This window comes from Oncorhynchus masou, chromosome 10 (genome assembly GCF_036934945.1).
Source record: "Oncorhynchus masou masou isolate Uvic2021 chromosome 10, UVic_Omas_1.1, whole genome shotgun sequence".
Classification (NCBI taxonomy): domain Eukaryota; kingdom Metazoa; phylum Chordata; class Actinopteri; order Salmoniformes; family Salmonidae; genus Oncorhynchus; species Oncorhynchus masou.
Genome location: NC_088221.1, coordinates 11,052,397 through 11,078,303, shown reverse-complemented (window position 1 = coordinate 11,078,303; position 25,907 = coordinate 11,052,397). Strand labels below are relative to the sequence as shown.

At 40.0% G+C, this 25,907-nt stretch overlaps 3 protein-coding genes and 1 pseudogene across 8 annotated transcripts in view; 2 read left to right on the top strand and 2 right to left on the bottom strand.

Annotated features, from left to right (window-relative positions):
• Positions 1-24: 24 nt before the first annotated feature.
• osgepl1 (O-sialoglycoprotein endopeptidase-like 1) lies at positions 25-11,209 on the bottom strand. 2 transcript variants are annotated; one of them, XM_064975836.1, is made up of 7 exons: positions 7,961-11,209; positions 5,348-5,735; positions 5,059-5,263; positions 4,539-4,687; positions 3,115-3,245; positions 246-317; positions 25-170 (listed from the first exon to the last, which is right to left on the bottom strand). In XM_064975836.1, exons 1-7 carry the CDS (start codon positions 7,978-7,980, stop codon positions 86-88), a joined length of 1,050 nt encoding a protein of 349 aa, XP_064831908.1. In that variant the 5' UTR covers positions 7,981-11,209; the 3' UTR covers positions 25-85. The 2 variants fall into 2 exon arrangements, with proteins under 2 accessions (XP_064831908.1, XP_064831907.1); XM_064975835.1 differs by lacking the exon at positions 7,961-11,209 and adding an exon at positions 5,876-6,597.
• LOC135547782 (probable inactive tRNA-specific adenosine deaminase-like protein 3) lies at positions 9,919-11,119 on the top strand (annotated as a pseudogene).
• Positions 11,210-11,314: 105 nt separating the features above from the next.
• On the bottom strand, positions 11,315-18,177 carry LOC135547131 (ORM1-like protein 1). Of its 3 annotated transcripts, none has more exons than XM_064975840.1 (4): positions 18,088-18,177; positions 13,554-13,734; positions 12,596-12,747; positions 11,315-12,292 (listed from the first exon to the last, which is right to left on the bottom strand). In XM_064975840.1, the coding sequence occupies exons 2-4, from the start codon at positions 13,725-13,727 to the stop codon at positions 12,157-12,159; spliced, it is 462 nt and encodes a 153-aa protein (XP_064831912.1). In that variant the 5' UTR covers positions 13,728-13,734; positions 18,088-18,177; the 3' UTR covers positions 11,315-12,156. The 3 variants fall into 3 exon arrangements, with proteins under 3 accessions (XP_064831912.1, XP_064831913.1, XP_064831911.1); XM_064975841.1 differs by having other exon boundaries at positions 18,096-18,174; XM_064975839.1 differs by lacking the exon at positions 18,088-18,177 and adding an exon at positions 16,037-16,276.
• A 4,786-nt stretch (positions 18,178-22,963) lies between these two features.
• pms1 (PMS1 homolog 1, mismatch repair system component) overlaps positions 22,964-25,907 on the top strand; it is a 65,739-nt gene continuing 62,795 nt past the window's right edge. The window contains exons 1-2 of one of the 3 annotated variants that reach the window (XM_064975831.1): positions 22,964-23,050; positions 23,810-23,964. In XM_064975831.1, the coding sequence (XP_064831903.1) occupies positions 23,833-23,964 (132 nt within the window). In that variant the 5' untranslated portion in view covers positions 22,964-23,050; positions 23,810-23,832. Of the gene's footprint in view, positions 23,096-23,122; positions 23,168-23,809; positions 23,965-25,907 lie in introns of those variants that run through there. The other 2 variants (XM_064975830.1, XM_064975833.1) reach the window with 2 other exon arrangements.

Genomic DNA, 25,907 nt, shown 5'->3' with positions numbered 1-25,907 from the left:
AGAATGGAGTCCTTTCTGCCAGGATGTATTTCAAAAGTTTAATGGTAAATAGTAGGAATTATATGGATATGTACATAAGTGAACGTCAGTCCGTAACCCTCAGCTTTAATGGTGGAAGTTTGATAGCTGCCTCCTTCACTTCTGATGTTATGTTCACACCCAGGGGAGCTCTAGAACACAAGGGGCAACAATTAAGCTATAGAACTGTTATCAATTGAAGTGAGTCATCATTTTTTTTTACTTACTTGGGCTCATAGTTGACCTCCTCAGTATGGGACAGGATGCCCTTTCCTTCCCTCAGTCTCTCAACTCCATTCCTGAAATAAAGTGTGGTTGAATGCACTGGACTCCAAAGCCATATATAAGCTGTGTATTATAGCTTATTTGTCATGTTTTCTTTATTATATACAGCACCAGTCAACATTTGACACACCTACTCATTCAAGGGTTTTTCTTTATTTGTACTATTTTCTACATTGTAGAATAATAGTGAAGACAAACTATGAAACAACACACATGGAATCTTGTAACCAAAAAAGTGTTCAAATTAAAATATATTTTATATTCTTCAAAGTAGCCACCCTTTGCCTTTGACAGCTTGGCACATTTGGTATTCTCTCAACCAGCTTCATGAGGTAGTCACCTGGGGCCTCAACTGTGCAGAGGATTCACGTCAAAAGGTGGCATACGGGCGAAACACAAAGTGCTTAAGCACAAAAATATAATGATTTATAACACAGTGCGCACCCACGTCGGTTTCCCTTTTATAAATCACAATCGACAGGAAATTTGCTGCACGTGAGCGAGCATCTTGTCCCAAAGTTTCCTATAAATAGTGAAACGCCCCTAATTAATATTCATCCATACTGACTGCATGATGGCAAATCGCGACAGAAAGGCTAAAAAAATACATTTCACCTAGTGTGAAATGGAAGTTCTTGAAGGGGAGGTTGAAGCAAGGAAAAAAATATGTTTGGTAGACACAGTGTGGCACATAGCCTTGCACAGACAAAGTGTTTGTGCTGCAGGGGAAAGGGGACACCGTATCGCAATCCCCTTGATGAGCGACTTGCCAGTATTATATGGGAATCCCTCCTGAGTGGAGTAGTGACGGAGGGGGACATGCAAGACGTACCGGATGATTTTGATTGTCAAAGCTACCCAATTGCCTAACACCTTCAGGTGTGGTAATTACCCTGATTGTAACTGACAATGACAGGGCCATTATCACATTGACAGTTCTGGGCAACGAACATGTGATAACAATATATGAAACTGTGCACTCGTATCTGTCCGACTGAGGCATCGTAAACGGCATCAGTTTAAATGTAATTTGTCCTACTGTTCACCTTTTATTTATGAGAATACATTTCATAACATGAAAGTATTGTTTAATAATTACAGATCCAATTAAATATGATTCCCGATTAAACTACAACATATTTGAGGGGTTATTTTGCAAAAACATATCTCCGTTTGTATTTATTATCCTAAATCATGTTTCTTGTGTGTTTTTATCCTTCTGCCTTCGGAGTCAGTTTCTCATTTCTCCAGGTTATGTGCGTATGTATGGGTCAAAGTGTCGGTGGAGGACCGCACATTCTCCTGTCAAGTTTGTTTTTTGTAAATCCCAAAAAGTTTGCTTCGAAAGTGGTATAAGCCTTCTTTTGTGCCTGTGCAACGTTTTTAAATGAGGCCCCTGGAATGCATTTCAATTAACAGGTGTGCCTTAATTTATTTTCTTAATGCGTTTGAGCCAATCAGTTGTGTTGTGACAAGGTAGGGATGGTATACAGAAGATAGCCCTATTTGGTAAAATACCAAGTTCATATTATGGCAAGAACAGCTCAAATATGAGAAACGACAGTCCATTACATGAAGGTCAGTCAATGTGAAAAATGTCAAGAGCTTTGAAAGTTTCTTCAAGTGCAGTCGCAAAAACAAAGCGATATGATGAAACTGGCTCACAAGAGGACCGCCACAGGAAAGGAAGACCCAGAGTTACCTCTGCTGCAGAGGATAAGTTCATTAGAGTTAACTGCACCTCAGATTGCAGCCCAAATAAATGCTTCAGAGTTCAAGTAACAGACACATCTCAACATCAACTGTTCAGAGGAGCCTGCATGAATCAGACCTTCATGGTCGAATTGCTGCAAAGAAACCACTACTAAAGGACACCAATAAGAAGGGACTTGCTTGGGCCAAGAAACACGAGCAATGGACATTCAACCGGTGGAAATCTGTCCTTTGGTCTGATGAGTCCAAATTTGAGATGTTTGGTTCCAACTACCGTGTCTTTGTGAGACGCAGAGTAGGTGAACGGATGATCTCCGCATGTGTGGTTCCCACTGTGAAGTATGGAGGAGGTGGTGTGATGGTGAGGGGGTGCTTTGCTGGTGAAACTGTGATTTAGAATTCAAGGCACTATGTGAGAAGATAGTCTTACTAAGCGCAAACTAGATGGGATGGCCTATCATTTTTTTCCCAACAGAACAATGACCCAACACACCTCCAGGCTATGTAAGGGCTATTTGACCAAGAAGGAGAGTGATGGGAGTGCTGCATCAGATGAACTGGCCTCCACAATCATCCGACCTCAACCCAATTGAGATGGTTTGGGATGAGTTGGATCGCAGAGTGAAGGAAAAGCAGCCAACAAGTTCTCAGAATATGTGGGAACTCCTTCAAGACTGTTGGAAAAGCATTCCAGGTGTAGCTGGTTGAGAGAATACCAAGAGTGTGCCAAGCTATCATCAAGGCAAAAGGTGGCTACTTTGAAGAATCTCAAATATCAAATATATTTTAATTTGTTTGAACACTTTTTTGGTACCTACATGATTCCATATGTGTTATTTCATGTTGATGTCTTTACTATTATTCTACAATGTAGAAAATAGTAAAAATAAAGAAAAACCCTTGAATGAGTAGGTGTGTATATATATATATATATATATATATATATATTTTTTTTTAAATTAGTTATACTATTTTGATATTGATTACTGCACTGTTGGGTAGAGCATGCAAGTTAAGCATTTCACTGTACTTGTGCATGTGACAATAAAACTAACTATATATTTTCAAAACCAAAATAACTAATAGTCTTCTACATACCATGCGATCATGACTCCATTGTCAGTACAAAACCTGGATGGAGGACAAAGCAAATGTAATCCAGTGGTGTCTGTGACAATCTTCAAAATCTTTCGGATGTACTGGTTACTGGCAACTCCTCCTGACACCACCTAACAGAGCAAAACATTTAGGACACCTATGGACACCATACAATTGTTTGTAGAAATACTGTGCCTTCAGAAAATATTCACACCCCTTGAGTTTTTCCAAATTTCGTTGTGTTACAGCCGGAATATAAAATGGATTAAATTGAGATTTTGTCACTGGCCTACGCATAATACCCCATAATGTCAAAGTGGAATTATGTTTTTCAAAATTGTTACAAATTATGCAAGCCTATATCAATTCAGGAGTAAACATGTGCTTAACAAGTTGCATGGACTCACTCTGTGTGCAATAATAGTGTTTAACAGGATTTGATTACCTCATCTCTACCCTACACATACAATTATCTGTAAGGTCCCTCAGTTGAGCAGTGAATTTCAAATACAGATTCAATCACAAAGACCAGGGAGGTTTTGCAATGCCTCGCAAAGGGTTGGAGTACAGAGCCAAGCCAAAACAAAAAAAGTGTCACTGCCCCAAAACTTTTGGAGTTCATTGTACACTGAGTATACCGAACAGTAGGAGCACCTTCCTAATATTGAGTTCCTCTTGGCCTCAAGACAGCGTCAATTCATCGAGGCAAGGACTTTACAAGGTGTCAAAAGCATTCCACAAGGATGCTTGCCCATATTGACCTCAATGCTTCCCACAGTTGTGTCAAGTTGACTGGAAGTCCTTTGAGTGGTGAAACATTCTTGACACACACAGGAAACTGTTGAGCGTGAAAAACCCAGCAGCGTTGTAGTTCTTGACACAAACCAGTGCACCTGGCACCTACTACCATACCCTGTTCAAAGGCACTGAAATATTTTTTATTGCCCATTCACCCTCTGAATGGTGCGCGCGCGCACACACACACACACACACACACACACACACACACACACACACAATCCATGTCTCAATTGTCTCAAGGTTTAAACATCCTTCTTTAACCTATCTCCTGCCCTTCATCTACACTGATTTGAAGTGGATTTAACAAGAGACATCAATAAGGGATAGCTTTCGCCTGGATTCTATGTCATGGAAAGAGCAGGTGTTCTTAATGTTTTGTTTACTCAGTGTATATTAGTGCTTTATTCTTGTTCATTTTTTACAAATGTTAGTATTTCTTCTTCCACTTTGACAGAGTATTTTATGTAGATCGTTGACAAAAAAATGACAATTAAATCCACAACAAAGTGGAAAAAGTCATGGGGTGTGAATACTTTCTGAATGAGATAATTCAATGCAATATTGTGGATTAGATCATCTTGATAGCTGTGAAACTCCCTATCCAATGATTGGATTTCACTCACCAGTGTTGGATTGCAGGAAGGCAGAAGGTCTTTGGCCTTACAGAACAAAATGGCACGATGTGTGCGCTTGGCAATGTGAGAGGCCACTGTGTGCTGCGTAGCAGCAGCTATGTCATTAACACATGACAACAAAGTTCCCTGCTCCACACCTTGGATGAAAAAAACATGTAGGTGGATTTTCACACAAAACTTGTCTTTTGGTATTTGTTTCATTAGTCCATTGTTGATATAGTCCCAAAATGTTTTCCATATCAGCAATCAAGGATCAATATATAACTTTCAAAATAAAGAAATATAGCTGGGATTTCTGTATTTTGAAAGTTATACATCTCGAAACCTTGATGGCTGGCTGACATGCAAAACATGTTGGGCCGATATCAACAATGGACTAATGAAACAAATACCAAAAGATTGTTTTTGGGTGGAATTGTCCTTCAATTTAAGTGAACTGATTCTATTAGTTGATTAAGGAAAGGTTATGATATAAATGCATATTATATCTTTATGAATTATTTATTACCTTCCTCTTCCTCTTTTTTCTGTATTGACATCGTCACCTGATTTCGCAGACCAGCAAATGAGAAGTTACAGTCATAGTGCGCTCCCATTGGTGGCTTGAAGAGAAACTTCAACCTGTCTCCATCTCGAGCCAGAATCTCTATTGCTTGACCCCCACTTATCATGGAGCACTTTGGGTGTTTGATGAGTGACAAACGTCTTGCCACCTGTGAATACACAAATGTCACAAATTAAAGGCCAAGAAAACCCACTGGCCTCTTAAGTGTTTTCTAAAAAGTTATACTCTTTACCTTGTCCATAGTGTCCCCTGGTGCTTCATCCAGTGTTTGACCCAGGAGAAGAAAGTCATCGATTCCTCTGGCCAGAGCCAAGAGAGAGTGACCTCCGGAGACTAGGAGGACGAGGAAGGGGAATACTACAGGCTGGAGCATCCTGACTGTCAAGGCATGGGCCTCCATGTGGTGGATGGGGATGAAGGGCTTCTGGTGTAGCTTTACAAAGTTCAGGCTAAAGTGCAGGCCTATCCCCAGACTCAGGGCCAGGCCCGGCTTCACTGTGGTGGCTACAGCAGACAGTTGACTCTGGGTGACGCCACTCCTCTCCATGGCCTCCTGGACGACGCGGCCTATGTTCTCTCTGTGGAGCCGCTGGGCAACAGTGGGAATAATCCCACCAGTCCTACAATCAAATACAAATGGAGAACATGATGTCCTTTGCAAGGTTTTATCTTGATTCTTGACCAAGGGGGGCATTGCACTGATAAATAAGACAATCACTTTTGTTGAATGAACATGAAAAAAATACAAGATTGTACCCACTTCATGTGCACCTCTTTTTGTGAATGAAGAGATTCTCCAAGAATTAAACCTGTTTCATCCATTACAGCCGCACCTGTCTCGTCACAGCTCGTCTCAATGCCGAGAACAAGCCTGGAACTCATTTTTCTTCTAAAAGCACATTTGCTTAAAATCTTGGCTCTAAACATACGTGTGCCCTGTTGAGCCGAAGCTTTATATGCAAACATTTTATTTAACTAAATCCGATTTTCCTGCACTAGCCAAAATACATGCTTAAATTACTGCAATTTGGTAAGCACCGCTATCCGTAGAGATTCGCAAGAGGCGAGGAAAATAGCTCTGCTACCAGGGACCATTACGATGGTCTATTAGTATTTTCTAAAGGTATGTCATTCATTAATAACTTGATTTTAAGTCTCACGACAATGCTACTGTCAGTGACAATTAAATACGTTTGCATTTGTCGCAAAAGCTAAAATTGCGGTGCTGAATTTTTTTGTGCGGAGCTCCACGACCTCACGCTTGTACTTCTGAGGAGCTTGTGTCACATGTAAACAATTCCTCCATGAAACATCAAATAGTTTTCTAGTTAGGTGCAGTTACATTATTCCGAGTTGAAAATGTGAAATAACATTTTAAAATGTTTTGCGGATATCGACGGGAATATGTTTTAATTAAATAACTACTTTTTTTATTAACCTAGAAAACAAAACTGTGGGTGTCTCTGAATAGTGATAACCTTTGTTTCAGGGGGAAATTATATGCAGTTGGACATCAACAAGCATTTACGGAAATGTGGATGAAATGTCACTTTTTACAGCTCTAATCAAAGCTGGTCAACAAGGCACATTTAATTCGGCAATCAATATGCGATAGGAATTCAAAATGTGTACTTGTTGTATTTTGTTCGTCTGATGTTAAAGTATCCTCACATATTTTCGGCACTGCATCCAATGTTTATCTTATTTGGATGATTTTGCAACTACGGGCACTTCTATGTCCTCGGGGAATGTTTTATTTTTACATTCTTTATATGCTAAGTTCACACGACAATCACCCCATTCTTTTTTTAACACCTCTATCAAGAATTTTAACATATTTTCACATTTATTTTATACCTACATTTCACACCCAGAATGTTGAGCTTCTACTATGTTTTTCTATGGGAAAACATTGTATAATGTGTAATTATTAATGTTATCTACTAGTGAAAGAGTTAATGAAATTAAATTTATATCAATATTTATTTTGAGTATGCCCTTTTATATTGTTTTTTTGTTTTTTACACAAAATATACCTGTCCTTTGGGAGTTGTGTAATTTCCTACACTGAGGACAAATTCCTCATTAATAAAGTTTTTTCAAAATACTTAATTTAGTTACCACGGAAACGTATTGTGACACTGAAGCACATGGCTGCAGCTTGCAGTTGTTCCAGATGTAATGTCCAGAAGTTGAAGAAAAATCTAGGTAAATATTGCTTGTATAGAAAATATTTTTGTCAGTCATTTCCAAACAGGCTATAAGTAAAAAAATATCTATATTTATATTTTCTTTTTATATTTTATGTATTTAGTGTAAACTATATGCTAGCTGTAATACTAGCGAAAGCATGCTAAGCAGCCGGTCATTTTTCTCCAAAAACTAGAATAATTTCCATCAGTCATTTCTATTCCAAACTTAACAGTGGTGGAAGTGACAAAAAAACATTCTCTTATTCGTTTTAAACTTTAGGCTTATTTAATCCTGTTTTAAATTGGTTTAATTTCGAAAATTCTCCAAGGTGTGAATTTTTCTTTGTTTTTAGAAGATGCCACATAAAACAGCACAGAAGTCAAAGACATGACAAAAAATATATCCTATATGATACCAGGAACATTCGCAATAAGACGGAGAGATGCTGGGGAAAAAAGGAGAAAGGAGAAGTGAAATCTATCTCTGAGCTGACAAAGCCAGAAAAAAAGAAGCAAGAGAAGGCAATGGGAATGCAACCAAAGGAATAGAAGACAGGCTTGAAAGAGAGCAGTTGCATTGGAGACCAACCTATCAGGCAACACAACACCTCAGTCACCACATGACTTGCAGCCAGAACATGAGGCCAACATACCTGCCCCTGATGCACACCATTATACCCCTTCCTCATCGTCTGCAACAGGAATGAGAAGTCAAATACTTGCTGGAAGTAAAAAGGTTGGAAGGGGTTGTTCAAAAACATACACAGATCTTTGCATGACAATGTCAAACTTGATAATGCATTACAGAAAGCTGAGAAAAACTGATGAAGAAAATGGGAAGAAAGATTCCCCAAAGACAAGAAGAAAGGGAACTCCAAAGAACTTGTTTCAAAATGCCATCATTGCAGAGTTAAAGCAAAAAAAAAAAAAAATGTGCATTGCCAAGGACAAACTGCCTTAAAAAATGCTTAGAGGCAACATCCTAAGAAAGTATGGCCTGGACAAAGCCCCAAACGGATCATTTGAATTTTCAGCAAAAACAATGAGGGCAAATGAAAACAGGTCAACAAGTCTTCAATACTCCAGGAAAAAACAGTGTGACAGAATTAGCACAGCCACAGAAGAGAAAATCACTTGAATTTATGAACGTGATGACAACAGTAGAGTAACAAAAGGGGAAAAGGACACACTAGGAAGGAAAAAGCAGAAGCGCTTCTTTAATGGCATAATTCAAAACCTTTTCCTACTATGCATTCTGCAAAATATGTCCTTTTTGGGTTGTCAAGCTAACAGTCCAGGATAGGGACACATGGTTCTGCAAAACCTACGCCAACCTCCAGTTCATGGTGGACAAACTACAGTATTACAGCAGTCGGCTGTTATATATCTCAAAGGCAATAAAGAGCATGGAGGACCTCCCACCAGATCACCTGGACACAATCTGTGGGACAATGAAGATACACCAGGTAATAGTTGTGGGTTATTTTATGTCAAATCTTCCATTTGTTATTCAAACATTATCACTACACTATGTATCACTAGACTATGCTATCATTACATATTTTGAATGTGCATAACTTAGAAATGATTTTTTCCAGATCGTCAGTGACAGTCGTTGCTTCTGTTCCTTTCCACATCACTGCACTCCACAGACTGACTCTGTTTGAAAAAATAGAGGCAGACCAAGATGGAAAATCCAACACATCTCACAGCGCCTTCCAGCCCGTTGAAGATCTAAGTGAAGCATTGATTGGAAAGTGGTGTGGGGTGGAGTGTGATCAGGACGTTTACCCTGGCATCGTGCAAGACGTTCACACAGAGAGTGGTGCTCTTGTTAAAACCATGAGTTGCGTTGGCCCCAACCGTTTTTTGGGGGGCCGATGAGTGACAACATCATATGGTACAGACCACAGCATGTGCTTGGACTTGCCCCTGAACCCAACCTCGTGACCAAGAGGTACATGGAGCTGGATGGTTGGTCTGAGAGGAACGTGGCCCTATTTCTAAGCCTTAGATACTCATATACAGTACAAAGCAGGACATAAAATCATGCATTAAATAAAACATGTCCAGTTCTCAATTAACTTTTCCCTCAATATATAGGTGCTGGAAGTTCTAGTTGTTGGATCTAAGTGTAGTCAAAGACCAAACATTGTTCTCATGTTAAAAAGATGCTAGTTCCAGTGTTTTAGAATCTTACTTTGTCTTTTATTATTTAAATGTTTAAACAATGGTTGTGGTTCAAAATGTTAGGTGGAAATATCTTATTTTTCATAAATGTTTTCAGCTGTCACCAAGGCAAGTTTATACATTCAGGCATCGTGTTGAATTATTCATTTTAGGAAAACCTTAATCACTAAAAATCATATTCAATACATGTTCATGTACACATAAGAAATGTGTTAAATATGTTCATTTCATTTTCAACTAAAATGGATGATTAATGATGCAAATTACATTTGTCTGGCTGTCTGGGAAAAATGACAAAAATAGTACAAATGCAGCCGTTTTCAAATATTGTTTCTAGACAAATCAAAGACAATTAAAATGCTGGTAAACTGGTGTTTGAATATGTTTAACTTGGCCAAAGTGCCCAAAGTTGCAGAATCACCCATTTTATGTAAACATTGTCTGGATCCGAGTTCTTTGGCCAGATTTGTGGTTGAACATCTTTAACACAGGTACTATGTGAAATGGAGCCACAGTCCAAACGCATCAAATAATCTGAGTGTGACATAGACTCCTGGGTCGCTTATCCTGTGCTGTCCAACATTCACTCACATGACGCTGAGCTAATCAAGGCCTTTGCAGCTCCCATCGTAAACAAGAAAGAAACCTCTCGTTTGATAAAGGAGTTAGCCACAGTGTACCCGTTACCTGAACTGACGCACATCAAGAGAGTACGGGGCATGCAAGTATAAGGGCAACCCTCACCCTCTGGAGATCATTATATGCCTTGCCAGTGATGCACCAGACATTGACGGCAGTAAGGACATGCACATATCTGATCTGTCGCCCTCAGGTAGAATAAACTGGAGGTCTAGGGGACCTTTTCCTGGTCAAGACACCAGCATGCCCGCCTTTGACCAGATCAAAGTTTGAGCAGGCCAGGAAACACGTCCCACCTCCTATTATGAGGACAAACAAGTGACGGTGGCACTAAAAGGCCAGCTGTTCACCTCCTTTATGAAAGCCAAGATGCAGGACTACATGGCTGCTGTGGCTGCAGCAAGAGCAGGGCAGGAGCGAGGCTGTGGGGGCTGCAGTCGTTGAGCCAGAGGCAGTGAGGATTGTTGCTGCTGGAAAGGCGTTCACCCACTTACAATCACGCTGTCATGGTCTGCATTGACCTTGTGGCACGTGGGCAGCGTGGTGGGGCCTACACCCATGATAAGTACCCCTCCTGCCAGTTTGTTTTGCCCGACTCCTCACCCTCTGAAATACATGGCGCCACCACCATGCTAACCTGTGGGGTCCTGCGGGACAAGGACAGTGCAGAGGAGAGGTCAGCCGTACATCTGCACCGGGAAAAACCTGTATGTAACTTGAGAGCCTTGTACACTGCTAGTCCAGTCCAGGAAGTCTTCTATGGAACAGCCTCTACCGATGTGGCATTTGGGACTAAATATAAAATCGATGCTCAAAAATATCAGACTCACCACTTTGAGGTTTTCAAAGGAGTTGAGCCAACAGTACAAAAATTAATTCCTAAGGTTCACATAATTGTTACAGGAATGCTCTACCTTTATAATTGGATAGTCTCATGTCAGATTACTATGCACACACAGTTTAGGAATAAGATCAAGGTGTAATGACATTTTGGATTACATGAAATGCAATAAAGTAAAACAATTTATTTTAAACAAAGCTTTTGCCACTGTGACATCACTTAAAAGCATTCACAGCTTGTTTTTATGCTCATCTCCCACTGTAGTCAGTGCATGTCAAAATATGGGTTTCCATCCATTTCCCTCAATAAATTTAGCCAGTTAAGACATACACACTGCTTTTAAGGGCACAAATGTTTTAATGATGTTAGATACAGGGGCTGACAAAGCTCCAAGCATACCATGGATAAGCCATGACCAAACAGAACAGGACTAGCTGCCTTGGTAATACCATCCAGGAGATCTCCTAAACAAGTACAGCTACATGAATATAGGTACATAGGCAAACCGTAGACCCGTCTCAGTAAACACTTTCATCTGACAACTCATCTTATGAAAAATCATCAAGAAAGACATGAACCTATACATACAACTATATACACTGAAAACAAATGCCTGCCCTATATAACCGAGTAACAATGAGAAATGATTCATATACCAAGGAAATCGTACAAAATGTGTATTTCATATTGTTCAGTTCTTTTCAGCAATGATAACCCATCTAAAAATAAGTGTCAAACATTGAACCATAGGCTCCTACTTTTATGGAGAAATGATCTTTAAAAATGCATCTGATATTTCCAAGGCTTTCGGTTACGATGAGAAACATTTATTGTAACAAGGAGGAACACAATCTTTGTGTGAAGTGAGGGCAAACAAAAACAGAACAAAAAAAGCTCCACTTTTAAACATGGGCCAGCCCAGGTCTATGTAGATTAAAAATAATAAGAATTAAATATTTACTTAAGTTAGTAATGCACATGGAATTATCGTCGCTCTCCAAGTCTCCCACTATAGTTTAACCTGGCGTATCTAAACAGTGAGTGACAATTATACATACCGTACAAAACTGCTCAGTACAAACTCCAGTGGTACAGAGTAAATAGGGTTAACTATTCATCTTGCTATGAGCCAATAGCTCCTTTGAGAGTTTGTCACACCACTGACTCTCAACACTCAGCTTAATACTTGTTGATGCCAAAGATGCGGACTCCGTGTAGTTGTGGCAATTTGGGGATCAGCACACTCAAAAGGGAGGCAGTGTTTATGACAAAGTGTGTAGTGTCGTACTTCGTGTAGAAACTTGCAAGAAAATATCTAGGGGGAGAAAAAAAATAAGACAAGTTAGTAAATGTGTCAGTTAAAAAAAGCTCTGCAACATGGTCAACAGTTGGAATTTATAGGGCCGGTTTCCCAGACACAGATTAAGCCTATCCTGGACTAAAACACATTCTCAATGGAGGATTTAAGTGGTTTTTAGTCCAGGACTAGGATTGATCTGTGTCCGGGAAACCGTCCCATACAGGTTGCAATTATTTCTGCATTGGATGCTAAAATGGGTATCTAAAGCCAATGGACAAAAATGTAACCTCTTGTTCTAAATGACGGGAGGCGACGTACAAAATGATTGGGGAGATGGTGAAGAATTTTCTGGATGATGTGAACTGCACGCCGTAGTCCAACTGTTCCCAATGTGTCAGGAGCCGGGCTTTGCCTTGGTCTGGGGTCTCAAACGGAGTGCCTTTCACTGCATGCATGAAGACATACATCCCCTGCAAGACAGATACACAGTGAATGAGTCCAAATCTTGATGGCGAGAGACAGTCCACTAAGACAAGACAAACTAATTATAAAGTAGCAAATGGTGCCTGAGACTGAGGGTAGATGTTGCAGCACAACTATGTGTCCTTTTGGTTCATTAAAATGAAATGTTTATTTGAATTCATCCTTCCTTGGAATGAGCTGGGATAGAATCGGAACTGTATTTATGCTAAGAAGCGGAGTGCGGGTGAAATCTGCTTACTGGTGCAAAGCTGACCAAAGCCTCTCACAATTACCTCAACTGATACTTTATGAACTACGAGGTCATACGTGGGACATTGGAGTGAGTATGTTCTGGTTATTCACTTCCTATGTTCCTTTACAACACTTGGCACTGAGAACATCAGGTCATTTGAATGAGAATGCTACATTCTATTAAATAACAGGGTCTGTGAAAAGTCTTCATATACCAGCTGAATTAGCAGTTAATGGCAAGCGAAAGATACAGTAAACAATAAGCTGCTGAACTGAAATAGCAGGATATTGTGGTTCCCTTTTAATGGCCTTCCTTAGGGCCATGATACAGAAGACTTTTCCAATATGGGGACAACAGTTAAACTTTGAGTTGTCATGTCAGTGACCTTGTTTCTTTATTCAACAGATTGTGCAAGGAACAATGAGAGGCCAGTGCAATGAGGAAGCAACAATTGTCTAGGCAACAACTTTGAAGGAAGGGGGGGTTTACCATGATATGGCTGAAAGTAAGAAGAACAAACTGGTGATAGGCTATTAAAGCGTGAGAAGATAAATGACTTACAAAATTGTGTATAACATTTGTGAGAGTCCACACCACAGGTACACTGAAGAAGGGTATGCTCAAGAGCACAATGTGAAGCATTCCAACACCGAGGGCATAGGTGAGCCAGATCCCTCGACTGTTCATGACCCGAGTGTTGGGGTTCACCTCACTGTGCGCTACGCCAACATTCATTTTGTTTCTGTGAACAAGAGGAGTATGAGGATTGTGTTACTGATGAATACACCTTATTCCTTTGAAAACATCACAAAAATGTGTCACTCATAAATTATCCCAACAGGGAGCCAATTACTACTGCAATACACAAAGTTCATAGCCTGCAGGTACAGGATAGATTACGCAAATAAAATGAACATGATCTGCTTAGGCTATGTAGTACACTTTCACCTTTCTTGCACAACAATACCTCTTGCTGTTGTTTTCAGACAAATCATTAAAATTACGCTTTCCACAACATGACATATTGTAACCTATTTGGACTTTAAATTGTCTGAGAGTTGCTTTTCAGACCATTGGTTGGCTTGAGATTTAAAGTTTGAAGTTGCGTCATAAATTATCAGATTTCTCAAGTTCTTGATAATGGTGATGTCCAAAAACGTAACTGTGGGCAAGTAGCTATCCTTGTTTATATACCCGTATGCTTGGAATAGGGTTTGCTGGTATCTCAGCCATTTGGAGAAAATGTGTAGCATTTTCGCTTTCTAGCATTAAAGGGGAAACCAACCTATTCACTTGCAAATGTCCCATGAGGGTCATGCATTCAAAAGCAGCTGCACGGAGGCTTTTCATTTGAAAAGTGCAGCAACAATGCTATGGCAGACACTTTCTTGCTCTGATGACCTTCCCACTGATTCTTATTACCCTGTTAAATGGAATCTGATCTGTTTCCTAGAGCACCAAACAACATTCCCTAAAACCCGTAATATTAAAAGGCAAAGATGGACTCTATAAAGCATATACAGTGCATTCAGAAATTATTCAGACCCCTTTACTTTTTTCAAGTTTTGTGACATTACAGTCCTGTTCCAAAATTGATTATATTATATTTTTTACCTCAATCTACACACAATACTTCATAATGACAAATCAAAAACAGTATATTTTTTTCTTTCTGCAAATGTATAAAAATAAACTGAAATCACATTAACATAAGTATTCAGACCATTTACTCAGTACTTTGTAGAAGCACCTTTGGCAGTGATCAAAGCCTTGATTCTTCTTGGGTATGAAGCTTGGCACACCTGTATTTGGAGAGTTTCTCCCATTCTCTGCAGATCCTCTCAAGCTCTGTTAGGTTGGAGCATTGATGCACAGCTATTTTCAGGTCTCTCCAGAGATGTTTGATCGGGTTCAAGTCTGGCTGGGCCACTCAAGAACATTCAGAGACTTGTTCCGAAGCCACTCCAGCGTTGTCTTGGCTGTGTGCTTAGGGTCATTGTCCTGTTGGGAAATGAACCTTTGTCCCCAGTCAGAGGTTCTGAGCGCTCTGGAGCAGGTTTTCGTCAAGGATCTCTGTACTGTGCTCCGTTCATCTTTCCCTCGATCCTGACTAGTCTCCCAATCCCTGTCGCTGAATAACATCCCCACTGCATGATTGCTGCCACCACCATGCTTCACTGTAAGGATGGTGTCAGGTTTCCTCCAGATGTGACGCTTGGCACTCAGGTCAAAGAGTTCAATCTTCGTTTCATCAGACCAGAGAATCTTGTTTCTCATGGTCTGAGAGTCTTTAGGTGCCTTTTGGCAAACTCCAAGCGGGCTGTCATGTGTATTTTACTGAGGAGTGGCTTCCGTCTGGCACTCTACCATAAAGGCCTGATTGGTGGAGTGCTGCAGAGATGGTTGTCCTTCTGGAAGGTTATCCCATCCTTACAGAGGAACTCTGGAGCTCTGTCAGAGTGACCATGGGGTTCTTGGTCACCTCCCGGGACCAAGATTTAGTACCCTTCCCCAAATCTGTGCCTCGACACAATCCTGTCTCGGAGCTCTGCGGATAATTCCTTTGACCTCATGGCTTGGTTGTCAACTGTCAACTGTGGGACTTTATATAGACAGGTGTGTGCCTTTCCAAATCATGTCCAATCAATTGAATTTACCACAGGTAGACTCCAATCAAGTTGTAGAAACAGCTCAAGGATGATCAATGGAAACACGATGCACCTGAGCTCAAATTCAAGTCTCATAGCAAAGGGTCTGAATACTTATGTAAATAAGGTATCTTTGTTTTTAATAGGTTTTCAAAAATGTCTAAAAACCTGTTTTTGCTTTGTCATTATGGGGTATTGTGTGTAATCCTTTTTAGAATAAGCTTCTAATGTAACAAAATGTGGAAAAAGTCGAGGGGTCTGAAAACTTCCCGAATGCCCTGCATAAAATGCTTGGAGGCTTGATTGTATATTAAACTTTCTCCATTTCCGTATCAATAACAGACATTGTTGACATTGAGTGAATGTGTTCAATGTTTCTTTTGACAGAGAGCTAACTTGTTGCCAATGATGGTTCCTAGGAATTTGTAGTCCTCCACTCGCTCAATGATCTGTCTGTTCATCTCCAGTGGTGGGGATGGTAGGTTGGTCTCTTCTGTAGTCAATGACCAGGTCTTTGGTTTTGATTGCATTGAGGTCCAGGTAGTTCTGTATACACCACAGTAAAAACATGTCAATTTCAGCCTCGAGGTGCCCTTCTGAGTTGCCTACTGTGTCCATAATTACTGTGTCATCTGAATACTTGATGAACATCATCTCTGGGTCTGAGCTCCTAAAACAGGTGAGATGACGGAGCCTTGTGGTGATTCTGTAAAGATGGTTCTGGACAAGCTGCAATGAGACAATTGAATCTGACCAGCTGTTCTCTATTTGTCAGAAAGGAGAGGACCCAGAGAATCAGATGTGGATTGACATTCATGTTCTGGAGCTTTTAACCCATTAAGTGAGGACTATATTAAAAGGCACTCGAGAAATCCACAAATACCATTCTGACGCATGTTTTGGGTTTCTCCAGGTGGGTGTAGGCACAGTGCAGTAGGGACTGAACTGCATCATCAACACCCCTGTGCCGCTTGTAAGCAAACTTGAGTGTAGGCAACCACTAATGTTGTCTGGCCATGGTACTTTATCCTTTTAAATACAGCGTCTTCATCTTTTGGTTGAAGCTCAACATTTGTTAGTGTGTGTGACATGTTAGGTCAGAGTTCAGCTCCTTCTTTTCCATTGCAAAGTCATATTGGTCAAATCTACAACAACAAAAAACTTGAGTTTTTCTGCAAAGTCAACAAAATCTTTTTATTTTGGAGCAGGGGACAGTTGGGTGTTGTTAAGGCCTGCCAGTGTTTTCACACTCTCCAAGCACCTCTGGCTTTACCTTCCTGAATGAGCCTTTCCACCTTATCCTTGTACACTCTCTTGGCCCGTTTCATCTGTTTATTTAAATTTGGATTGAATTAGTTTACCTTCAATCTTGTTGCCAGTGGTAACTGCTATTTTCTTTTCAGATCCTTTGTGATCATGGGTTTTTTGTTAGAAAATAACTTTTGAGTTTTGGAAGGAACAAGAATATCCTCACAGAATTTGTGGCCTCAAGACTTGCTCCCTCTGAACACACTCCAGTCTGCACAGTCAAAGCAGCCCTCTAAGGTCTCACTGGCATCATTCTCCCATTTTCTGACCACATCTTCCTGTTGTAGTTTGGTGCAATAGGCTGGGATTAGATGTATTGTGATCTGCGGTACTAAGGGGTGGTTTATAATCGCTTCTTATGCATTTTTTTTTTCATAAACATATTAAGTCTTATGTATTATAGGTGTATGTATATATGTCCCTCATCTTTCATCGGCGATAAACAAAATCCTTCAAATAAAAGAAGATATTGTAGCGGTTTAGCACAGATCCATACAGCTATGGGTGCCTCCACCCGATCATGCTAACGTTAGATAGCTAATTAGCACAGGTGGTGCCTGTCTCCCATCTGTTTTCCATAACATGGAGATATGGCCATGTGGGAACACTAACCCTATAAAAATGTGTATATCCACTTAAATACTTTTCAAAAAACAAAAAGCTTCTCACTGATATGAAAGATAAGATCCTTATGCTTCAAGCCATGCGTGAAAATGTTCAGACCGAGCGTCGGGGCTTTTAACAAAACGCCCCCGTACAGAAGATGCCTTCATCCAATGACTTATGTTTAATGCAATGGAACTGAGAGTCACGATCAATGGCTAATTTCTAGTTAGCTTAGCCGCACTAGCTAACATTAGCTAGGGATCTACCATTACTTTCACATGTCTTTAAGTGCCAGCTAACGATTCCGCTGGAAACGAAGTAGCTAGCTTACTTTAGCCAACAGCCAAGCTCCAGCTACTTTCAACAAGTCAAGTGAAGTATTGTATGCTTGAAACAACACCAGTTGAATTGCTAACTTGCTAGCTAGCTATTTTTTCGTGAAAATAGTAATATATAAGTCACAATATTTGCATATCAATAGTGTTATCAAATATTTTACATAACAGTTAACACAAATATGCTCATGTACTTACTGGAGTACCTTGTTATGAATCGGTTTTTAAACGTGGCAGTAAGAACGACAGAAGGCCAAGCTCCCCTTCACTAGCGGCACAAACGATGACGTCACTTTTGAGTTGCAATTAGAAATCCTCAAAAAAAATAAAAGCCAGCCTTTCAAAACATTGCAGTGTGGATAACTCATTCAACGATATTACATTTGAATCAATGTCATTTTTGTATTGTGCGTATAAGCAAATGCAAAGAGGACTTTATGGAAACAATTATACAAATATGCTCCTAAATAAAATTAAAAATAAGACCAAATAATACAATGTTCAGGTTGGTATGTTCAAAACATTGGGGTGTAGAGAAAAAACGATTCTATGTACTGAGGTAAAAGTGGGTTTGGGAATACTTAGTTGGGTCTGTAGTATCTATATATGCAGTTATTTCATGTGGACTGAGGTCTAAATACCCATCAGCACTTTCTACTCCACTCACTCCATTGGTCCCAATTGCAATACACTTTGGGTCTATAAACTACATATTGGCTTATAGAGAAAAAACAAAACAATTTTATGTGCCGAAGTAAAGGTGGGGTTGGGATTACACAGTAGGGTCTGTAGAATATTTTTTGGTGTTATTACTTGGGGGACTGAGGTCTAAATACCTAGCAGAACTTTCTATTGCACTCACTCCATTGGTGCCAAGCAAAACACTATGGGGCCAATTCCGACCCTTGTTAAGCAGTGCATAAATGGAACATAATTCACTTTTTATGCACTTTTCTCTATGGCCCTGATTCTGACCCAAGTTAAGTGCATGTAAATGGAACGTTATTCCCTTTTATGTACTTTTCTCTCTGTGTATTCTGACCTTGAAATTATGTATGAGTTATTCACTCGCTATTCATTTGTGGTGGAGATCTAAGAATTTAAGGTGTGGTGGATGTGTCTACAGATAAGTCGTATTCTGATCTTGACTTAATGCCCTCATAATTCCACCACCTTTACGTGCAAGGAAACCATGAATAAGGTAGAGTGAACCTGCCGGTTCCAAGTGGGAAAAGGTATCTACATTTTCCCCCTGATATAAATAACAGCATTCTCTATGCACCTTAAGAGCTATTGATAAGAGCTAGGTAAGTTAGTAAGGTAAAGGGGATTGTAAATACATATAGCAATTGTTTTAGAGAATTATTCCTTATGATTTCTGGAGATGAATGTGAAACCACCCATATGGAAGCAATTTGAAAATAATATCAACATGAGGTATTGAAGCCCCTTTTCCACAGTGAAATAGGCTGTAAATAGCTGTGCCGTTATTCAACATTTTATTTGTGTGCCCTCATAATTTGCGTGGATGAAATTTGGACACTTAAGCTATAGGCTTCTGTTGGGCTGAACCTACTGAGAGGATGTATGCACTTTAGAATATTTTAATTATAGACTATGCCCAGGTTTTTCTCTATTTTATTTGACAAATTGTATAATGTTAAATGTTATCCACTTTCGGAAGCTACCGTCACATAACTGTCACTTTAGTGTTTATTTTCTTCAATTTGTAGTTTATCTTCTATTCTATTCCATTTACCTTTCTTTGTTTTTCCTGAGGGTCGCTAGCGTTAGTGGATCATATTATGCTAACATTGTGCAATAATTTGGGACATGCAGCCAATTTGAATCATTATGGAATCATTATGAAACCTGGTGCATGGTTCACAACTACACCGTTGTCATACAGTTCCATGATTAGTAACAGACTATTGTTCAACCCCTATGGTACACTTTTATCCACCTTCCAATGTTCCATGGATTGAACTTGAATATGACAAAAGTCTGGATGAATTCAAACCACTATATTATTTATTCCTCAATATATTATAGTGTATAAAGGCTCTCCAAATATTTTTTGGGTATGATTCATACATATTTTCCTAACCCTTAAATTTGCCGAAATAATCTACAAGATCAGAGTATATTTAAATCTACCAGTTGGTACTGAGGCGGAGACTAATATGCATATTTAGACTGTTCTCTCAATGTATTCTAGTGTCTGTTGACAAACTTCAAATTAAAGGTACACCACATTTATAGGGATGGCTTAAGATACATGTACTGAAAACCCTATTGAATGAAAATGACACAAGAAAATCTGTTGAATGAAATGTCTTCAGCGCAGAAGGGAACCACGCCTGCAAAGCCCGTTAAGCACCTGCATAAGGTGTCTGAATACTAACGACTGAGAAGTGCTGAGGAAAGGCGTGCAGAGAAAAGGCTTACATTTCCTTAGTCGGAATCGGCCCCTACAGGTCTATAAATTACACATTGGCTGAAAAAATAAAATACTAATATATGTGCCGAAGTAAAAGGGGGGTTGGGAGTACTTAGTAGGTTCTACAGAATCTTTGTATGGTATAAATGACATATATAGAAGTGCTCCTGAATAGAATGGACCCCCCCCCCCCCAATATGAAAACAAGTACTGCATTTAAACTGATTGGCAAAATCAGCAGCAACGCTCCTAGGGGTGTAAACTCTGTGGATTTGGAAACTACACGTGAATGGAACCCCCTTTTACTGTGACACAATGTAGGTGCAATAAATTATAGGAAATACACACACACACAAAATAACATTGTGACCATTTAGGCTTGAAAAAATATACAAATGAATCACATCATATCTTATGGAAATACTTTAAATTATAGCTAGTATAGCTAGTATAAAATATATCAGTAATTGTGCACATTTGTCATCATTTTATTAATTTACAAAGTGTACAGGTCATAACTCTTACTCTGAAGGAGTTCAAAAAATCCATGACCCGGATGTACTTAGTTAGGAACTAACTTTCCAAACAGCCAATCACATGCCAAAGGTGTGAAGGCGCTAATTTGACCTCTTCCACCAGCAAGAATAAGGCCGTGACCTCCGCGATTTCCCTTCAAAATAAAAGTCCCACAATGAAGATAGTAAAAAATCGATAAAAATGGTCGAATTTCATTACATTTTATGTGGAAATGTTAGCAAACTTAGAATTTTGTTTAACAATATGAAAAAAAGGGAAAAATTAATTGCCTTTATAGCACAAATAATACTATATCATTGATTTTATTGTTAACAGCTTTAAAAGTAATCATCCATTGCACACACCCATTTTGATTCTTGACGATTAACTTATACATACCACATGTGCTTAGTTCAACTATCGTACCCAATCAGAACCCAAAATAAAATCTTGTTTTATTCCAATGTTTAAACACTGTCTCAACGCTGTGCGTTACAAGGATGACATCCTCCTCCTTCATGTGGTACCCTTCCTGCAGGCCCATCCTGACATGACCCTCCAGCATGACAATGCCACCAGCCATACTACTCGTTCTGTGCATGATTTCCTGCAAGACAGGAATGTTAGTGTTCTGCCATGGCCAGCGAAGAGCCCGGATCTCTATCCCATTGAGCACGTCTGGGACGTGTTGGATTGGAGGGTGAGGACTAGGGGCATTCCCCAAGAAATGTCTGGGAACTTGCAGGTGCATTGGTAGAAGAGTGGGGTAACATCTCACAGCAAGAACTGAAAAATCTGGTGCAGTCCATGAGGAGGAGATGCACTGCAGTACGTAATGCAGCTGGTGGCCACACCAGATACTGACTGTTACTTTTGATTTTGACCCCCCCTTTGTTCAGGGACACATTATTCCATTTCTGTTAGTCACATGTCTGTGGAACTTATTCAGTTTATGTCTCAGTTGTTGAATCTCATGTTCTTACAAATATTTGCACATGTTAAGTTTGCTGAAAATAAATGCAGTTGACATTGAGAGGACCTATTTTGTTTGTTGCTGAGATCATTTAAGGACCACAAAATGAGCAGCACGCTCCTCTGGGTGAAACTCTGTGGATTTGGAAACTAGAAGTGGTCCTGACTAGAATGGACACCCTTTACCTGTGACAAATTGTACAGAAAATTGTGTACATGGTGCAAAAAATTATAGGGGCGGCAGGGTAGCCTAGTGGTTAGAGCGTTGGACTAGAAACCGGAAGGTTGCCGTAAGGAAATCAGTCAATTGAAATAAATTAATTAGGCCCTAATCTATGGATTTCACAACTGGGCAGGGGTGCAGCCATGAGTGGGCATTGGAAGGCATAGGCCCACCCACTTGGCAGCCAGGCCCACCCATGGTGGAGCCAGGCCCAGCCAATCAGAATTAGTTTCCCCCCAAAAAAGGGCTTTATTACAGACAGAAATTATCCTCAGCACCATTCCACCCCCTCTCAGATGGTCCTGCAGGTGAAGAAGCCAGATGTGGAGGTCCTGGGCTGGTGTGGTTACAGGTGGTCGGCGGTTGTGAGGCTGATTGGACATACTGCTAAATTCTCTAAAACGAAGTTGGAGGTAGCATTCAGTTATTTGGCAACAGCGGTGGATATTCCGGCAGTGAGTTTGCCAATTGCACGCTCCCTCAACTTGAGACATCAGTGGCATTGTGCTGTGATAAAACTGCACATTTTAAAGTGGTCTTTTATTGTCCCCAGCTCAAGGTGCACCTGTATAATGATCATGCTGTTCAATTAGCTTCTTCATATGCCACACCTGTGGATGGATTATCTTTGCAAAGGAGAAATGCTCATTAACAGGGATGTAACCAAATTTGTCCACCGAATTTGAGAGAAACACGCTTTTTTGTGCGTATGGAACATTAAAAAAATATATATAATAATAATTCAGCTCATGAAACCAATACTTTGCGTATTTTTGTTCAGTGTAGGATAAAATATATCGATAATTGTGCACATTTTCCATAATGTTCGTCCTAACTTTTATTTACCAAGTATACTGGACGGGACTCTTATTCTGAATGATTCCGAAAATCCGTGACCTGGAAATGCTTAATTATTCTTGCCTGCTTTACACACTGAACTACTTCACAGCGTCACATTTTTTTAGCACGTGTATTTGCGTTATTGTTATTGAACCAGACCGGACGCGGAGGTAGGAGACCGCTGTCTTTCAAATAATTAACTACACAGTCCACCAGTGAGTCCCTATTGTGTTAAAATGTATTGTAAATGTATTCATCGTTTCGAGAGTTGATGGCTGTCAGGTAAGGTTAGTTAACTAGCTAATGTTATTCACTCAGCCAACCATGGGTATAATAATTAGCTGGAACTAAAACGAGAGTTTATATTGGACAAATTAATTGAAGTCCCCCTCCGTTCCGTTTTAACAAACTTTTAGCAACCGAATCTGCGGAATGAATACACCCTTGCTAGCTAATTTAACCCTAATCAGCCAACAAGTTAGCTAGCAATTGTGTTGTGAGTGACATCTCATTGCACGACAATCAAAGATTGTTATAATTAAACCAAGATAGACCATGGCCTGTCGTTTCCAATTTGGAATAGAGTCATAGTGGCGTTGCAGCCAAGCGAGATCCTATTGGCCCGTTCTTGCATACGTCTAAATATTTCCGTTCGGGAACGCCTACTCGTGAAATGCGCGTATGCAATAACTCAATTCGACTTTACACTCCTTCTAAACAATGTGATTTTAAAAACTTTAATCGATGAGAATATTTGATTTTGGCCTACAATCTGCAATCTAGTTTCATCTACTCCCACTGCCTGCCATATTTGGTAGTGAGTGGAAACGCCAAGTGGATGCTTCATATTTTATATTCCAGTGAAATGTATCTCATTGTTCCATCTGTGCTACAATGTCATATCAGTTTTTTTTCTCTCCATATTGCAGGTGTCCATAAACAGTAACACATCATGAACCGTCTGTCTGTAGATACCGTGAGGCTTCTGTCCAGCTGTCAGGTCATCACCTCTGTGGTAAACGTGGTGAAGGAGCTGCTGGAGAATTCCTTGGATGCTGGTGCATTGAGCATCGACATTAAACTGGTAAAATATTATTTTAACCTTTACTGTGACCAGGGAAGCACATGCAAATCACTAATGGCATGTTGAAATTGTCACATTGTAAAGCACATCTTTGACTTGTTTTCCCTGGTGAGAATTAGAAGAGGTTAAAGGGCAGTTGCACCACTTTTCAACCTAATTTTCATTATCTCCAGCACAATAAGTGTCTTCATATGTGAAAATATGTTTTTCTACATGGGGTGGCAGGTAGCCTAGTGGTCCGAAGTGTGCACAGTTCCTAAGCAGTCTTAATGAACTTTTATGACTAGAAGGAACTTTTAGTTTGGAATGCAACCCTGCATCCCTGCCATCACAAAATTTATGTTTACGCAATCCAAAAACAGTCCATTATAAATTGCAATCTATCATGATTTGAAAGCTTGCTCTATTGCCAACTTGACTAGTTAAGTAATAAAATACAATCTTAGTGTTAGGCTTTCACAATGCAATTCAGAAAATAGATCGTCATTTTGGTAAGGAGTCATGAGTGCATTCAGGTAGGTTTGCCGTGGCAAATTTAAAAAACGGGGTCATTCTGTTCAGAACAACCCAGGGTATGACGGCATGTCATCTTGTAACTGTACATCACAGTTTTCATGAAAGTCAATACTGTATATGACATGTTTGATGATTTGGAAATGTGAAGTGCACATTTGGACTCATGGCATCAAAGCAGTATTTATTTTAATACTCAACGTCTCATCTGTCAAAATACATGGTCATCTTAATTTACTGCATTTCATTCTTGCAGACAACATGTAATGTGCAAAAATTGCCAGGAGGGATGGGGGTAACTTCTTGTTGCTCACAGTGTTCAAATTCAGAACGGCTGTCAGTCAAAACCATACAGCACAGTGAAGCGCAGAGCCAGAGCTCTGAAATCATATATAGCATGTTACTGTACAGCCACTACGTTCCAATTTAGGAGGCTTATAATTGCCCAACGAAGAACGAACGAACGTTAAGGGTTACTCCTACCCTGCATTGTTTTTAGGACCTTGTCTTTTTATTTTTTTTATTTTACCCCTTTTTTCTCCCCAATTTCGTGGTATCCAATTGTTTTAATAGCTACTATCTTGTCTCATCGCTACAACTCCCGTACGGGCTCGGGAGAGACGAAGGTTGAAAGTCATGCGTCCTCCGATACACAACCCAACCAAGCCGCACTGCTTAACACAGCGCCATCCAACCCGGAAGCCAGCCGCACCAATGTGTCGGAGGAAACACGTGCACCTGGCAACCTTGGTTAGCGCGCACTGCGCCCGGCCCGCCACAGGAGTCGCTGGTGCGCGATGAGACAAGGATTTCCCTACCGGCCAAACCCTCCCTAACCCGGACGACGCTAGGCCAATTGTGCGTCGCCCCACGGACCTCCCGGTCGCGGCCGGATACGACAGAGGACCTTGTCTTTTTAACCACAGATCATAGAAACGTTTTCAGATACAGTGCAATCGGAAAGTATTCAGATCCCTTGACGTTTTCCACATTTTAAGTTACATCCTTATTCTAAAATGTATTAAATGATTTTTTTCCCCCCTCAATCTGCACACAATACCTCGTAATGACAAAGCAAAAATAGTTTTTTTGAAATTTGTGTAAATTTTTACTAAATACAAAACGGAAATATAACATTTACATAAGTATTCAGACCTTTTACTAAGTACTTTCTTGAAGCACCTTAGGCTCGCTGCAGCCTCCAGTCTTCTTGGGTATGACGCTACAAGCTTGGCACACCTTTTATTTGCGGAGATTCTCATTCCTCTCTGCAGATCCTCTCAAGCTCTGTAAAGCTGAATGGGGTTCGTTGCTTCACAGCTACAGTACCAATCAAAGTTTGGACACAACTACTCATTCCAGGGTTTTTCTTTATTTGTACTATTTTCTACATAGTATAATTTAGTGAAGACATGAAATAACACATATGG

What these genes read in the sequence shown, in the direction of transcription:
- osgepl1 (XM_064975835.1), bottom strand. Translation starts at nt 6,081, where the DNA reads ATGTTTGCATATAAAGCTTCGGCTCAACAGGGCACACGTATGTTTAGA. An exon ending in CAGGGGACACTATGGACAAG is followed by an intron (nt 5,264 to 5,347) that starts GTAAAGAGTATA and finishes GTGTATTCACAG; the next exon opens with GTGGCAAGACGTTTGTCACT. An exon ending in GAAAAAAGAGGAAGAGGAAG is followed by an intron (nt 4,688 to 5,058) that starts GTAATAAATAAT and finishes TTTTCATCCAAG; the next exon opens with GTGTGGAGCAGGGAACTTTG.
- LOC135547131 (XM_064975839.1), bottom strand. Translation starts at nt 16,170, where the DNA reads ATGCAATCAAAACCAAAGACCTGGTCATTGACTACAGAAGAGACCAAC. An exon ending in GGAACCATCATTGGCAACAA is followed by an intron (nt 13,735 to 16,036) that starts GTTAGCTCTCTG and finishes TCTTGTTCACAG; the next exon opens with AAACAAAATGAATGTTGGCG. An exon ending in ACCATCTCCCCAATCATTTT is followed by an intron (nt 12,293 to 12,595) that starts GTACGTCGCCTC and finishes TTCTCCCCCTAG; the next exon opens with ATATTTTCTTGCAAGTTTCT.